At 32.3% G+C, this 17,920-nt stretch overlaps 1 protein-coding gene and 1 long non-coding RNA gene across 2 annotated transcripts in view; one reads left to right on the forward strand and one right to left on the reverse strand.

The window, feature by feature from the left end:
• LOC117125272 (adenylate cyclase type 5-like) overlaps positions 1 to 17,388 on the reverse strand; it is a gene marked incomplete at its 5' end in the record, with an annotated part of 40,631 nt that extends 23,243 nt beyond the window's left edge. The window contains 3 exon segments of the mRNA XM_033271746.1: positions 3,267 to 3,378; positions 13,113 to 13,234; positions 17,239 to 17,388. Of these exon segments, the coding sequence (XP_033127637.1) occupies positions 3,267 to 3,378; positions 13,113 to 13,234; positions 17,239 to 17,388 (384 nt within the window).
• LOC117125282 lies at positions 9,653 to 11,251 on the forward strand. Its single transcript, XR_004448081.1, has 4 exons — positions 9,653 to 9,707; positions 10,387 to 10,610; positions 10,807 to 10,941; positions 11,128 to 11,251. It is a non-coding gene; the product is annotated as an uncharacterized LOC117125282 (long non-coding RNA).
• Positions 17,389 to 17,920: the final 532 nt, after the last annotated feature.

Genomic DNA, 17,920 nt, shown 5'->3' on the forward strand with positions numbered 1-17,920 from the left:
TAATAATAATAATAATAATAATAATAATAATAATAATAATAATAATAATAATAATGGTGATATATACAATAATAATGATATATATAATAATAATAATAATAACAATAATAATAATAATAATTTTTTTCAAAAGTATACAAAATGAAAATAAAATGTATGGCCTGGATAGGAAAGATAAGATATGCTCCCTATCCTTCATAATTATAAAATACACTAGTACAAAAAGCAATCAAAATTAATCAGAAAATAAAAGAGATAACTCATAAAATTCAATATTAATATATGCCTAGAATATACATTTAAATTTAAAAAAGTAGAAGCTATAAAACACTTCAGGGTACAGCACTATACTGCAATCATCCTTGATATTATGCTTGCAAGGTTTACAGAGAAAACAAATCATAGCTGTTACAAATCATATATTCTTTCAATTTATAGTCATTTCACACAAGTTTATATTGCTTTATAAAGCTCATACTCAAGAGGCAAAATGAGCATGGACATTATAAATAAAATGGTGTGGCATACCCAATAGCATCAATCATGTCTAGGCCCATCTCAACGCAGCAATGCGAGTGGTCAGACCTTGCTTCGGGCAGCCCTGACACACAATAATAGCAGTCTCCAAGAATCTTGATGCGAAGACAATGGTTTTCCTAAGGGTAAAAAATGGAACGATACAGATGTGATTTGAATTATTAATAACTCATTCTGATTCTAAGTAAGTAAACTTGCAACATCTTATTACCTTTACAATTCATTCACCTCGTACAAAGTTGTACAAATACTTGGTGTAATACCTGATTTTTTATTAGAATGTCTTGGTTCGAATCTTATCCTTTTTATACGAATCTATCTACACAACTTATTTATCTCTCTAGTCTGTTGGCTCATATTCGTGCTGTATATCCGTCCATTCATCTGTCTGTCCAACCTAAGTCTTACTTTCTAAAATCATAACATACTACAAAAAGCGAAATTAACAATGTAGATACCGTAAAACTAGCTCGCACCTTAAGTACTTCACACTATAACATTAAATTTAGGTCAATTATTGAACTTGACAAATGGGAATCATTACTGGTTCTCTGAAACTATTTCTGCTCATAAAATTCTCCCTTGTATTGTCAGGTGTTAAAGCATTTTCAGCTTCATTACACTGGAACGTTGAAGTTGGACGTTTACTGTGACTTTATGAACTGTGACTTTATGAATGTGAAAGTTGCAACCTGTTGGAACTTGAACTAAAGTTTTTCTTTTACAAATATGTGTAAAAAGCTGGTTATAACATTCTATATTGAAGTCTAAGCACACTGCCATCTGTTGGTCTATCCAACTGTCAATATTTATTTCAGCATCTTGATAGCATCAGTGGCAGATTCAAGGGGGAGGGGAATAGCCAGGTCCCCCTAAATTTGTTGAAATTATAAAAAAAAAAATTAAGAAGAAAAGAAAATTGTATTCAAATTTAAGTGCAAGAGTGCCATTTCTGGCCATCTAAAGGTACCGTAATCATGAATTTTCTTACTTCAGCCCAACCATGGTGGGGCTGAGGTGGTATTGGATCCCCCCGCCCATCTGTAAAAGTCCTTCCCTGGGCCTCCTCTATTTCAAATTCCTAGATCGGCCACTGAGCATACATCTTTCTTTCAGTCGGTCTATTCTGCCTAGAAAGCTGTTGAAGCAAACCTTCTGTAATAAACATTCATCATGTTTGTCACACCTGCCTCTTCATTTATCAAACTTTCAAGCTATCATTTATGTTTTCAGTCTATAATTGTTAATGAATAAGGTGCAGAAATAACCTTCACTTTCATGGATAATTTTCAAAATGATAGGTCTAGTATATTTTTACCATTCCATAAGTGCACGCTACAGCCTCAACATTTTATCTTGTTTACATCACTGAAACAAAGCCCTTAGTTGTCACACAAAACTAAATTAAAATAGAATGAGATGACATCCTAATACCAAGTAAAAGCCAGCTGGGTTGATCAGCCTACTTGCACCCAAGGCTGAGTAGCATAAACCACTTAACAGATTAGACTTGATTCATGGAATACACACCGCCCGCTAATAACGATAATTTCAAATAAAAATACATTTATTAGGTTTTACCTGTTAGCACACCCGTTGATGAGAAAAAAAGTGAATATTTAAAAAAAAAAATTATGATTATTTAAAAATACACACACTGCTGATCTACACCAGTGATTCCAAATCTTTTTGCATTCGTGAACTACTCGGGGCATGTTCAAGGCTTCACAGACACCCAAAAGACTTAAGCTCCTCAATGTCTATATTCGACAGTCAAATAATGAATGTTTATGAGTCCAAAGGAAGAATATTTCATGAGTTAAAGATTGCCTGTTCCATTCAACGAGGCAGAGCCGAGTTGAATGGAAGTCAAAAATAAAAATATTCTTTCCATTGTACGAATACAAAACATTCATTATTGTTTTATAACCCACCTAAATATATCCTTGTCATTCGATATCCAGTTCTTTATCTGTCCTAAGGATGTCCCCATAGGCCTGCATACGATTCCAAACACTTTGTTTTTTAGTATTTACAGAATTGCAACCATCTAAAAGATTGCTTATTTCTTCGCCTGCCATCAAAACAAAACTCACCTTCTTGGAAGTGTCTCAGACTGTAAAAGCAGGCCTGTCGCCAGCACGGGGAATAGACCTACATATATCCTCCACGCACGCTAGACTACAGAGGCCAGGCCTGCTAGGCTAGAGGGATCTGTCCGCACATTTCAGAAAATAAGGGCCGACTTCTGTGCAGATTTAACTCAAAAATAGATATTCCTAGCGATTTTCAGCGAAAATTCGAGCTAGTTTTTGAGGTACCATTCACGCACAATCTAAAATACTTTATACTTTACAGTATATAAAATCTCCGGTACCGCACATGCACAACACTAAAGTTTTTTATGGATTTAATCTTCCAGAAAAAGTCTTATCCATAGGGTTCTTCATATCCGTGCAATGGGCAAATACAGGTTAATATCTCATGATTCATGTTTAATCTATATACTAAAATATAAAACAGTGTTACAATAACTGAAATAAAACATAACCTTTACATATAATTTGTTGGCCTAACATTATGATACACTGACATTAAGATGTTTGATGTCAGAAGATATGTTCCTATTTATAAATCGGTCCACAAACAGCGATATATCTTCTTTTTATATAACAGTTCATTCCACTCACTAAGATATGAACATTAATTTGGGTGATGATCAAACTTACTTGTGCTAAGCAGTCAAACCTTGCAAATAACTCATTCAGAATCTTGACAAGTTCCTGAGCAGTGCATTGCGATGACAATTTGGTAAAGCCTTCAATATCGGCAAATAGAATACTGTAATGATAAATGAGAAGTCTATTAATAATCAGAACTAATGTATATGGTAGAACTCACATCGACTAAATAATGTTTAATAACAGCTGCCAAGGTTTGCTGAATATAATATTGCTATGTAAATAATAGAGATTTAATTAGAATAGTTGTATATCATACAATAGTGGAAATAATTTTGCAAAGGTTACATTAATGCAAAAAAAAAAAAAAAATTCTGAGGGCATGCAAAGCCGGAAGGAATTTTTTTTAATGCATTCGTCTAAACCTAACATATTTCTTCTAGTGTATAGATAATCATTATTTTAATTGCTTTATAAGTCAATCGTTGTCTTTCAATGTTAGTTTTATAATCAAACTGTTGTGTATATTTTGATTTTGTTTGAAGAACTTGTCATAATTTTTTTTTGTGTCTTTAATATTCCTATTAAACGTTCAGTTTCTTTAGTTTATTAGGGTCCATTGATTCGTACATGGTATTGAATTTGAAGTGACTTCCTTCAGGTTCTAATACACTTTGTTTTACCGATGTCATTTTTTTCAATTACCGCTAGCCAACAAACAACGATTCGGCGAGTGTTTGCCCTCTCTTTCCACAGACGAGCATTATAGTGCTAGGTGTAAAAACACTTTCCAGAGAAATTTACTTCAACACAGAACATCAGTTTACAATACAATATAATATGAATTTTGTTAAAGAATCATATTTTCAACCTTACTTTACATCAACAGTAAACCCTTCTTTTTAAAGGACTTCTCAAAAGTGAGTCTTTTTTATATTAGACCATTTTTATCAAATTCATCGAACTTTCCTTCAAGTAAAGCAAATTTTTTAAAAATTTGTATAACATGACTTAACTCTTGCTGTGATTCAGTAGCATTTGGTTTTTCCTACACATTTTTTTATATATATATAATATTTAATACAAATTAAAATAAAGTTATCTAATATAAGTGATTTGTTTCTAAATTCAAAAATTATAGTTAATTTATAAAAATTAATAACATTCAGTTTTCTATGTATCCAATTCTGAACATTTTCCCAAAAAAGAACATACAATATTGCATTCACAAAACAAATGTATTAATGTTTCTTTTTCCTTATAATAAGAATCACAAACATCATTTTCTGAGCAACCTATCATATAAGGAAACGTATTGTACTTAAAATTCTATTTGGCAATCGGTATTGAATAAAACATCTACTGAAAAGAGGCGAGAACGCACTTCATTAAAACAATGGAAGGCGTAACTTTCACTTTAACATTATAAACGTTTTACTGGTGGTCATTGCAATCAATAGAAATCTCCATGGCAATTTTATTGAACTACAGCTAAGCAGTATGAACGGTTCATTCACAGCGTGCTAGACGTACTTGCTAATTCTTAAACTGTGATGATTATTGTGTTATTTTATTTTGTCTAGAAATCGATTATTAACTGGTTTGCAGAAGTTGATTTTTGTGTTTTAAACCGAATATTTCCGGACTTCGGAATTGGGAGAGATTTGGCTTTCAGAATACCTTTTATCAAAGAAAGAATAGGAATGTGTTTGTATTAATGTGAGATTCGGTTTTCTGGGCGTTCGTTATTTTGAGATTCCAATGTATATTAATTTAAAAGTCTGGAAGTAAAAATTGACTAAAATTGATAAAACTGGTATAAGCCCATGTTTTTTTTTTGTGTGCACTATATGCTTCACAGCTTTATTGGTAGCTTAAATAGTTAATCATAGTTTTGTTATTCGTGAGTTTTATCTTGTATTTCTATAGTATCTTGATACAGTAGTACTGATGGGAGGGGTTTGGCACGTATAGCTGGTGTTGCCAATTGGGATCTCAAACGAAATATATGTAAGTACCTAAGATATTGATAGTCGGTACACAATGCAGATGCCTCAATAATTTCATGCCAGAAATGGAGGTTTGCCATATATGGACCCAGGGACTGGGGTGATAATACAATCAATGCCAGTGTCATATACCTTGGTAAAAGGCACAGCATAAATTTGTAAGTTATTAATTATACTAACAATTTGTAAGTTATTATTACTATACAATTATTGTAAATTTGCCTTTTTAATCTACCTTGTAACTTTTTATTGTTAATTCATCTCAATTTGTTGTAATTTGTAACTTAAACTGTATATATGCTATTTAAATCATTTGTCTTTTTAATTTTTAAAAAATTTTTACCTAATTTTGTACATAACCATAATGATTCAATATTTAATAATTAATCTTATTGCCTTTTTTTGTAATCCTTTTGAATTTCCTAATTTGCAATTTTGAATGATTTTTGGCTTGGGATTTTTATATTTATATATTTTTATATGTTCTATTGTGTGCAATATAAATGTTTCTATATATTTAAGGGGCAGCTGACTCTTTTGAGTTACAGTTATTAATTTGCTTTAGCTGTTCCTGACCATTGTGTTGTTTCTCGTTGTCTTGCTCTTCTTTTGTGTTCTTGGTCGAATAAATAAATGAAATGAAATGAAAATTATAACTCATCTGTGATGTCAAAAAATGTTGTACCTCATTAGTGTTTCATGCAGCGCTACATAAAAAGCACGATGCTGGTGGCTGATATGGTTCCCGGTGTGCTTGCTGCCACTCAAGCATAAAGATTAATAAAACTTGACGCCCTCTATTGCAACATATTTAATGTGTTCAAGCCCCATTCCCAGTAAATTTCACAAAAAAAAAAGAATACTTTTTGAAAAAATGCATATGCATTACTCTAATTATTATAAATAATGGGAAAATATTGGCATAAATTTTAGTTCTATGCAAAAGAATAAAAAAAATGAGAAATACAGACTATTTCTCATAAGAGATTACCAATTTCTAGACGAATTCTTCGTTACTAGGCAAATTCAGAGGCGGGAGATCGCATCCGCTGAAATGCTCTCACTTTTATGTATACTTTATACAGTCAATAAAGTGCGCCCTCTCTAATGAGATTAGATTTTGTACTTCACATCTCGCACACTGCGGTCGATCGAGATATGTTTGTTTAAGTGTCAAAATCTTGGTCAGAATCAGATTTTTAACTAATTTGATAAAAAATCAAAGTCTCAGTCCTAGTTTACATTTTTTTTTTCATGTTTAGGAATTTCTAAATTCAGTTAATCTAGCAATTTCGTATTATATTTATACATCTTTATAACATATACAAAAATCATATTTTTCTTAACAACTGAAATTTTGCCGGGAATGGGGCTTTAAAGTATGCGTAGGGTCTATGTAGGCAAGACTCAATAGAATAACATGTTTAAAACACTCTTCAAAATTATTTTTGTAGTAACAATGCCAAATTTCAGTGTTTAATACTACAAAATTTAGGATACTGTACATTATAGTATAGATTAAAAATCTATTAGAAAAATAATTAGTGAAGATTTAACAAAAGTAAACACAACCTGAGAAACTCATGTTCTAAAAAACCTTGATAATATTATACAGTAAATGTTACATCCCCATTGAGCATTATAGTAGATTACAAATCTAAAAAAATTAATTGGTAAAGATTTACAACAAGTAAACACAATGCAAGAAACTAATGTTCTTTAAAAACTTGATACTATTATAAATGATACATCCCACACAGAATATGATAAATACTGTTTTTTTAATGCCTCAGGCTGAATTCTGCAAATTAAGTGCAATTCAAATCATGCTGCACAATCTTTCGTTCCAAAATTAATTCCACTGTATAATAATAAATTCAAAATATGTGCCACTCTGTACCGTGTGTAATCAAACTATATTTAATAGATTTTCAAATCATTGTACTGTATTCTCTTATATATAAGATTTTGTTATTGTTTTTTTTAAAATTTCATATTAAACCCTGTAAAAGAATTTCATCATATTAGGCCTATAACATTGACTAATAAAGAAATCCTGAAACTTATTATTACAAGGGTAGATTCAATTAAAAAAAAAAAAAATGGGAGAAAAAAAAAAGAAAATAATACTCAACTGACTGAGAGTACCATTACTGACCATTTTGTGTGCTACAGCAATACAATTTCAAACCCCCATCTCCTTCATTATTGGCACAATTGGGCATAGGGGTAAATATGGGTACCCTATAGAAAATCATTAATATTCAAACATAATGGGGAGTATTATACACTGCAGCATAGCTGATAACAATTTAAATGATTGAATTCTGGTGAAATTGATATTTAATGAGCGTATACTTATCTTGAAATGTTGAATTAATTAATTTATGTTAATATTTTTCTTTGAATTAATGAGGCAGAATCTATTGCTACATAGTTGTTAGTGAAATGTCTGCATAGGTCAATTTGGGAAAGCAGCCCTATCTGAAAACTGAGTTGATTAATCTCACTCTTTTAAGAATAATGGATACACTGACAGATTTTAAATGCGTGACTACACCAGTTGGATGAGCCGTGTACAACAAATTTTGTGTAATTAAATTTTGAACCTAATTGTTTTTTTTTTTACATTTTTCTGTTCGATAATTACATTTTTGTTTCTCATTGTATGTTTTATCTGTTTGAATTTTGTAATTTTCATCATTGTTTACATGATCAATAAAGAAAAATAAAGAAATAAAAAATATTATAGGAAAAAGAAAGGACAAAGGAAATAAGGAATAATTTGGTTTGCATATTGGCAATTTATGAATTGCCAATAGCAAATATTAAAATTTATGAGGCTTTGCCATCATCAAACCAGCATACTGTTGCTGATTGTTAAACTGAGTATTAGCATAAGAATGTAGCAATATTGTATACTTTAGTACAGAGAAGCTGTAATACTTTTACTCATAACTTTGGCAATAACACTGTAAAGTAAATTCCAGTAAATGTCATTATAAAGCTTACTGTATAATGTGGAGAATAAAAATATTAAAAAGCCAATTTTCTTGTTTTGGTCACCAATGATGGTTATGGCATGGCAAGCCCCATATTTGATCCTTCTCAATGGTTATGTTTACAATATGTCAACTGTTTCTATGGTCCATAACAGCCAACTGTATCTTCAACATGAAAGCGGCTATTGGAATTAGTAGCAAGTGTGGTAATAAATAACAGGTATCAGTCTTATTCTTATTCTTTTTAAGTACAATACAATACAATTACATACAGAATACATATACAACTAGATAATCTGAGATTACAAACCCTCACCCCATATTTATGTACTGAAAAAATCCATCTGCCAAACAAGGCCTAGCATCATAGGCCTCGAGTGGCAAGTACATCATTTAGGCGAGTTTGCATATATCCCATATATGTGCATCTTATTTTTGATCAACACCAAATTCGGGGAGGATTGAGATACATGTAACATTGTCAAGGTGTGAAAGTTTGAAGTAAATTAGACCAGTAGTTTTTGAGGTATGCGTTTTGAAGGACACACACACACCACAGATACACACACATCAGCCCGACAAACAGACGCATGATATTGCAATACCCTTCGGTGAGGGTAATACAGTGCACTCTCCCAATATCGACCCCCTTCCGGAACGGGTACGATGTTCGGTTTTCTGGAAAGTTCAGTTGGTGGAACATTGTACTCATTCCGAAGAAGGCTGTTGTAGGCCAGTAAGTGCCCCTTACAAAAATGACCAATTCATTCCAATTGGAAATTGAATTGGATTCAATATGAGTCAGTTCGATTGTAATTGGAATGAATTGGATCCAATTGGTTCCAATTAAGAAAAAAATATTCCAATTGGAATTTTGGAAAAAATCCTATTGAGATCAATTGGATAACAAATGTCCAATAGGATTTTTTTTATAAATCCAATTTGAATGAATCGGATGACAAATGACCAATTAGAAATTGGAAAAATCCAATTGGACAATTAATCTCCAATTGAATTTTTTTTTTAAATTTCCAATTGGATTATAAATATCCAATTGGAATTTTTACTTATTCCAATTGGATAACAAATATCCAATTGAATTGCCTTTAAATTCCAATTGGATAAGAAATATCCAATTGGATTGTGTTAATTCCAATTGCGATTTATTTGATAGCAAATATCCAATTGGATTGTTTTTAATTCCAATTTGAAGAGAAATATCCGATTGGATTGTTTTAAAATTCCAATTGGATAACAAATATCCAATTGGATTGTCTTTAAATTCCAATTGGATAACAATTATCCAATTGGATTGTGTTAATTCCAATTGGGATTTATTTGACCAATCAGAATGCAGTATTAACAGGTTTCTTGACAACTGCGTGAAAAAAGTTTAAAGTTAAAATGCGCCATTTTTGCACAATGGGTGAGAGCATATGACAGGCTGTCCTGCTCTGAGTTGTTTTTGTTCATAAAAAGTAAGTATTTTATCAATTTTGTGTTCAAATTCCTAAACAATTTAATACAATAATAAGCCTGGTCCTTTCTTAGATTTTTTTTGAAATGAATATTGGCTTAGATTAATTACTGTAGAAACTGAATTTAAAAATCGAACATTATTGCCAGCCAAATGCCAGTGTATAGCCTTCCTCAGGCATGGTAGCATATGGCTGTGTAGGTGGGGCTTTGTCTGCTACTACATGCCATATCGTTAGGCCTGTCCAAGCCTAGGCTATGCTTGCACAGCCTAACTCAATAATAACAGGGTAATGATTAGGCTAGGCCTAGGCCTAGTTCAGATTATTTCATATTTGTTTTAAACTTCATTTAATTTTTTTTAATTTAAATTTGTTGATTTCAGATAATATAGAGGCCTAACCTAGGCCAGCAGGGGGATATAATTTGTATTACTAGTACTAGGCCTAGGCTAGCCTAGTAGTGAGGCCTACATGTGAGCCCAGGCCTAGTATAGGGAAGGCTAGGCTATATCTGTAGGCCTTTTCTAGGCCTAGCCCTATATAAAGGCATGCTAGGCCTAGTAGTACTGTTTAATTATTTTATTGTTGATAATTTATGAATGATTATTATTATATCATCAGTACCGGTCAAACTGCTTTTTATCTCTAGGCCTATATTGTATTTGATTGTTTTTAACAGATTAAGTAACTGAATTTTGAAGCAAGGCTCTGCAAGTATCTGATGTCAGGTATTTTCTGTTGAAACTAAACATTAAATTTTAACTTCAACTTTCCAGCAAGTGTCAAGGCTATAGGAATTGCAATTTGTGTTTTTGATATCGACCACTCCAAAAATGAATTTGTTCGCCAAAAATGTAAGCGTACATTTCAAGCTGTTGACAAGGAAAAGAATATTAAAAGAGGGTGAGTTGGATACTTAAATATGCATGTAGTACCTCACTCTGGCCATTCGCTAGCACCACTTAAAATACTTCCCAATGAGTACATTTTGGGGAGTGTATTTTTTAAGCTACTTGTACTAGGATATGTGAAACGAAATTAATTTCCCTCATGCTGATTAGCTATTAAAATTAATCTTTATAATATTATTGTTTTTCAGAATGTCTGGTGCAGTTATAGAGAACTACTAGGACGAATTGCAAAGTTACTGTAACAGCTATAGTTAAGAAGATTGCTGACCTGCGGAACCAAAATAAAAAATAAAGGTGGGGTGCAATAATAATTATTACTGTAGGTATGACTGTATATATTTAACAGAAACCAGATTTAAAATATGTTTTGTGAACAATAGTTTCACATTCCATGACATTATTATAGCATATTTTTAACGAACAGGCTTTGTGCAGTATTTCATTTTTGTATTTTAAATAAATTTAAAATAAATAAAATAACAATTGTTTATTTTTCTTTTTTTTTTCAGTATTTAGCAGTGTTTGTCAACCTCTTTGAAGCCTCATTTGGTTCTGGCATTTCCCAATTGGTGTCCATCTTTTTTATGTTATCCAATTGGATAAAATTCCCATTGGAAAGTGCCAAAATCCAATTAGATAAAATTGGATTTTGGCACTGTCCAACTGGAATTATATCCAATTGGGCATTATAAACCCAATTGGATAAATCCCATTTGGAAAGTGCCAAAATCCAATGGGATAAAATGGGATTTTGGCACTTTCCAATTGGAATTTTATCCAATTGGGTTTATAACACCCAATTGGATATAATTCCAGTTGGACAGTGCCAAAATCCAATTTTATCCCATTGGATTTTGGCACTTTCCAATTGGAATATTATCCAATTGGGTTTATAACACCCAATTGGATATAATTCCAGATGGACAGTGCCAAAATCCAATTTTATCCCATTGGATTTTGGCACTTTCCAATTGGAATATTTTCCAATTGGGTTTATAATATCCAATTGGATAAATCCCAATTGGAAAGTGCCAAAATCCACTTTTATCCCATTGGATTTTGGCACTTTCCAATTGGAAGTTTTCCAATTGAGCTAATAACATCCAATTGGAAACAAGTCCAATTGGAAACAAGTTCAATCGGAAAGTGCCAAAATCCAATGATGTATTTTCCAATTGGAAATTGCCAAAATCCAATGATGTAATTTCCAATTGGAAAGTGCCAAAATCCAATGATGTATTTTCCAATTGGATCCAATATGATTTTTTCCAATTGGAATGAATTGGCCATTTTGCAAAATAGGCTTAGCAAAGCCCAGTGAGTTCTTATGACTAGCCTACGAAAAGTTAACATATTATTTAACATATAATACATACAGTGCCTGTTGTTTTGCTGTATTGCACAGCAAATTTAAGTACTGTACCAAAAATATGAATGCTTTTATATTGTTTTTAACATGCATTTTCAGTCTGACATTTTTTTCTAAACACAACACATTCTTCATGGTCACGATACGACTTGCTAGTCAGTTGTTTGTAAACATCAGGTCGTGCCTCCTAAACTCTGCCTGCTAATTGGTTAATTTTTTGTGGGGTCATTGATGGGCAAACTTAGGCATGGCTGTGAGGACATGAGATCGCCCAAAGTTTCATAGTGCGTGACAGCTTGCTCACAGGAGCAAGCTCAGTGTAAACCGATAAATTTTTAATTAAACAGATTTATTAAAACAAATAAGAAACCCTCATGATTTGTTTTAGTCAAATCTAAATAAATGTAACAAATTTAAATTTCACTCTCTATGAATTTCCTCCGTAATTAGCAACATGCTTTTGAGGAATGAGTGAAGCTCAGTATATATTTGTAATTTACAATGACGAATTTAACGACATCCAAATCTGAATTAAACGTCTACTGAAAAGAGTCAGCCATTGTAGAAACTTGCTTGAGTTTTGTCTTCATTTCAGGTTGATTCCAATCGATTTTTAAGGATTAGGCATAAAGCGATAATGTACTTTATTAAAACAATGGAAGGCATAACTTTCACTTTAACATTAATGTTTACTGGCGTGTCATTTTTAATCAACAGAAAATCTCTACGGCAACGCTATTAGAACTGAGCTAGCTTTGCAAACAGTTCGTTCACAGGGTGTTGTGCTAGGCCTAGTTGTTAATTCCTAGACAACGATGATTATTGCATTATTTTTTCCCAGAAATAGTTGTTTATTAATTGTTTGTTCGGTTTGTAGAAGTTAAAACATCCGGAATTTGAAATAGGGAGATCCGGTTTTCAGAAAGTATTTTATTAAAGCGAAGAATAAGAATGGTTTTGGGACTTGGGAAAAAAAGTTTGGTTTAGTGTGAAATTTGACTTTCCCGCATTCAAAATTAAGAGATTGAGTGGGTAGGGACACAAAAGCAAAATCAATATAGCAAAACTGTGAACCTCACTTAATATTCAGTTTAACAAAAACAATTTTTAAGCTTTTTTCCCTACCTGACATCACTATGACACTGAATATAAATCTTGTGAAACTGAACACACTCCTTATCTATTGCAATGTCCGCTTTCATCTCCATGGCAACATGGCGTGGTAAGACAGATAGAAGCAAACGTTCCTGGGACAAATTGAGAACAATAAAATATGTATAGAATAATTGAATCATGATAACAATTCATCAATTTCATATTTAATAGACAAAACTGAACAGGTGGGAGAACAAATTAATTGCCTCTTTCCACTACAAAGTGAAATTTTCTTCATCCCTTCTCCTATCTTACTAGGTTCCAAGTATAGTGCCCACTGCGATATCATTCATCTTTTATGAATTCTAGCAAAGAGTTTAGAGCTACAAGAGGTCTGATTCTCTTGGTTTCATTGGAACGTAATCGTATTTCAAAAAGTACTGCCATGAAGTGGTGTGTCCTTAAACATAAGGTAAGATAAACTTCATCAAGTTTCAAGCGAACTCTATTCAAATTTTTATTATATTTTTATTTTATTTTACTTTATTTCAACTACATCCAACAGCAGTATCACCCACTACAGGATGTCTTAAAATACACATACAGTATATAAATATATAGTATTAAACAAAAAATAACACAGAATTCTAATAGGATGCCACCTATCTTGTGACAGTAACTTTTTTTTAACGTTCCATTGCGTGCATACAAAATCATGGCAGTCGGACCTCTTGCAGTTCCATACTCTTTGATTCTAGTGGCATTGCCAATGAGAAGGGCTGCCACTCCAAGGGAAAAAAAAAAACAAGTTGAAATTTCACTTTTCTATGGAAAACTTGCTCAGCCATAAATTACCATACCCTATTGAAATTTTACAAGGTCATAGATCTATGAAAATTATAACTATTTAAAATTTTGAGAACATAAAAAGTGATAAACAGACTTCAGAAAAATGTATTTAAAATGGGATTGTGTCACCCATAACTGAAGTCCATAGCTGCCACAAGCAAAGTACAGTAAAAAACAACATCTTCAATTCTATTTTCCATTTTGATTAATTTGATCACTTGAGAAAAGGTAATGCCGCTATTTGTACTATAAACGGATCAATGTTGAATGATTTATGCTGTAAAATTACAACTGAATTTTTCAATTTATCCTCTCAGGGGTGATGTAAGCATTATTATAGCTGGTGCATATGCCGTTGTAAAGATTTTTTGCCATCAACCAGTAAATTTTGCAGTTCTAACAATGAAATTTCAAGATTAAAGATAAGTGCTTGTATACTCCCAAAACAACTCATTGTTAACTGATACCTAAAATTTCTTCAATTATACCAGCATGTCAAATAAAGTTTACTATAACATGGATAAATGCAAGGAAGAGCAGGGGAATTTTCTTAAAATTAACTTACCTTCCACATTAAGAATGTAAATATCATAGTATATAAAAATACATTCTGTAAACACGGCAGCTACAGTTCTGCATTTTCCCCTTACAAGATTTCTGGTGCTAATGCCAATTACTACATCCATATGCCATAATCTTCTATTGTAGTTGGTTTTTTGTTTATCACTGTTTTTATTTTCCTACATTCTCATTTTAAAACATTCTGAATCTACAGTACTTTAGCATACATCTCTATCTTCCATTATTTGGGCGCAAAAGCATGAACTAGCTACTCTCTCATTGTTTTTCCTAAATATTGCTTGTTTTTGTATCCAGTGGCAGACAGGGCACAACTGGCACGGAGAAAAAAGTCTCAGAGTGTCAATTCTGGCCATCTAGAGGTGGCTGGAATAATCATAAATTTTTTTACTTTATCGATTTTTTATGAATTTTATATGTATATGATGCCAAACCAAATCAAATCAAATCACTCCCAATCATGGTGGGGCTGAGGTGGTATAAACCGTCCATCTGTGAAAGTCCCTCGTAAACCCCACTATTTTGAATTCCTTCATCCACCACTGGTATCTTCAATATTCTTACTTTTCCACAAGCTCCATATATAAAGGTTTAATGTATTAAAATCAAATTATTAGATGCTCATTGTAGATGTTAATGCATACTTAACTATAATACACAGTGATGAGTGTGATAAATGAGTGTAGGTCCCTGGATTTACATTATATTAAGAACGAAGGTCCTTGATGAAGAAATCTTGATTCATGTGAAAGAAATGCTTAATAAACTTAAATAATGTGTTCTACTACAGTAACTGAATATATTAAATTAGACCAAGTTATCTGAATTTTATATTTATCATTTGGTAATCTCTTGATCCTGTTGCTGGCGGTATAACTAGACAATAACAAAAATAAACAGTAAATTTACCGAAAAAAACATAGTATAAAATTCTTATTGAAAGATGATCCCTAAAAGTGTTGCTTGCTTGAAAGAGTCATTCATGATCAACCTCTTTGGTTTTTAATTGTTAATGTACAAATTAAAACACAGTGATTGGGTCTTAGTATGTAGGATGCTCATCTATTTTCAGTTTGCAAGTGGTTTGAAAAAATAAAATCAAAGATAATGAATATTGCAAATTTGATAATGATGTTCTGTGTTTGCTGGAAAAACATTATCGCCATTATCATTATGAAAAAGTAACATCTTTCTATTATTAATACACCTACCCATAAAATATGAAAGTTCAGTTGATTGATTTGATATCAGGCGGGTATTTGCTAATGAAAAACCACTATAAATTTGTTACCTCTCATCGGCTTTTGTATGAGAGGGGATTTTGTATAATACAGCGCAAAAATATAATTGGCTACACATTGCTGTGTTACCAGTTCCCTAATCACTGGGTTTTCTAGTACTAATGATTTCAACAGATAATTTCATGAATTCAGGCAATGGTTTTCATGAAAACAGTATTTGTTTCATGACACAAAAACACAACATCACGATTCAGTTTTCACTTAAACCTTCTGAAAGCATTAACTTGGCAAATTCCATTGTTCATTCATCTAGTTATACGTTAAGGGGGTGGGGGGATTACTTCATCAGTTCATGCCTGATTCATGCTATCGTCACAACATGTTGACTCCATATGTCAGGCCTCTCTAATAGCAATCAAAAAGATTACCTCCATAAGAGAATATCAAGACAATGTGACTACCGAAAAGCTAGTTCATGCATTTTACTTAGATTATATTGAAATATAGTTATTTTTACGGCTTGCCAAAATCAGAGGAGAATAAACTTTACAAACTGAAAATACAGTTGCCATATGAAGAGACATGTGAGCACATAAATCTTTTGCTTAATAATGAGCTCCATTGGCTCAAAGGATACAAAACACGCATATAATTCAAAAGACTTTTGTAATAATGTTTAAGATTAAATTTCACAATTCAGCTGCTTATCTCATAGAATTCATTCCTGGTTATAAACCTCACATAAAATTCAACTAAAAAGTATGAAACCAAAACTTATAGCTGTCGTTTCTCCGTTGCGCCTTGTCACTGTATGCAACTTCCTTCAAATCTTGCTTAGAAACATTTTTTTTTGCTTTTATGTCTACCCCCTTAACTTCCTAACTTTGTTCTCGATAAAGCTAAAAAAGTATCTAATATCTACATACAGCCATGAATTCTAAAACTACACATAAGTTCATTTTTTATCCCTTGGTCATTAAATATATTTATAATCACTGATATTTTATGGTGTTTTCATTTTATTCAAGTTTATTTTTTTAACAGAATATCTCTACAATTTATTGACTCTTTATATTCAGGCAGCCCTTAACAAGCTTTTACTTTTTGGGTTTTTGCCTTTCAGAAATTAATATTTATCTTTTTCTTTAAAAGCTGTACATATATGAAAAAAAAGAGAAATAAACGTTACACTGAACTGAATTGAATTCTTAGTTCATCTTTTTCTGGGTGTGCAGACACCTTCTGCCATTTAAAAAAAAATAGATGCTGTAGGATCTAGTCTGCACTACAAATCAGTTAGGCAAACAATATAGAAAAAACCATTGCGCTGGACAAACCAATTGGACCTTGCTCCCAATCAAAGGGGCCGACTAGCTGCTGTAAACACACAACAATGGATTTAACAATGTTGAAAGAAATTATTATTATTATTTAACACCATGGTTCTATAAATAATTCAGCGAATTCAGTAGGTTTAATCACTTTACCTGTTGTTGATTTTCTCGAGATGTTGTCAGCCTGGCTTTTATGCAGCGTCTTGTCTCTAAAAAAGTTTGACGTTGTGCCACCTCGGTGGGGTAATGGGTGAAAACACCGGCCAAATTTACAGCTACAAATAAGATGATGTTGGATAAGATCTATAATACAAAAGGATGATTTTAATCAATTAAAATATGTAAATCACTCAAAGTGTAACTTACAAGCATAGAACATTTTGTTTAAAAGTCAATGTAAAATATTTAGAAGATAAAATTATAATTTATGTTACACAAGATGTTGGTTTAAGCCTCATTTAAAAAATTAACTCTCTTTGAAATGGACTGTGGAAAGATGGTACCCACTTTCCAATGCGAATGTCTTAGGTTCAATTCTGACAAAACATGTGAAGTACGGTTTCCATAGAAACGCTCACCCTATCGGTGACAGTTGCTGACAGTTGTCGGGACGTTTGAACCGGGTTCAACTGTGCCTGATTGCGTTGCAGATGAATCAGGGTGCATTGCTAGCTGTCCTGACGCAATCGGAAAAGCACCCCGATTTGTCTGCAACGCAATCGTTAAAGTTGAACCAGATTCAACATTCCCGCAAACTTTCGGCGTCTGTTGCCGACAGAGGGAGCGATTCTATGGAAACCAAGCTTTAGACGTTTTGCACAAATATAAAAAAAAC

The sequence above is a fragment of the Anneissia japonica genome, unplaced genomic scaffold (genome assembly GCF_011630105.1).
Source record: "Anneissia japonica isolate Jap-2015-1 unplaced genomic scaffold, ASM1163010v1 scaffold466_len1169948_cov191, whole genome shotgun sequence".
In the NCBI taxonomy this organism is placed as follows: Eukaryota; Metazoa; Echinodermata; class Crinoidea; order Comatulida; family Comatulidae; genus Anneissia; species Anneissia japonica.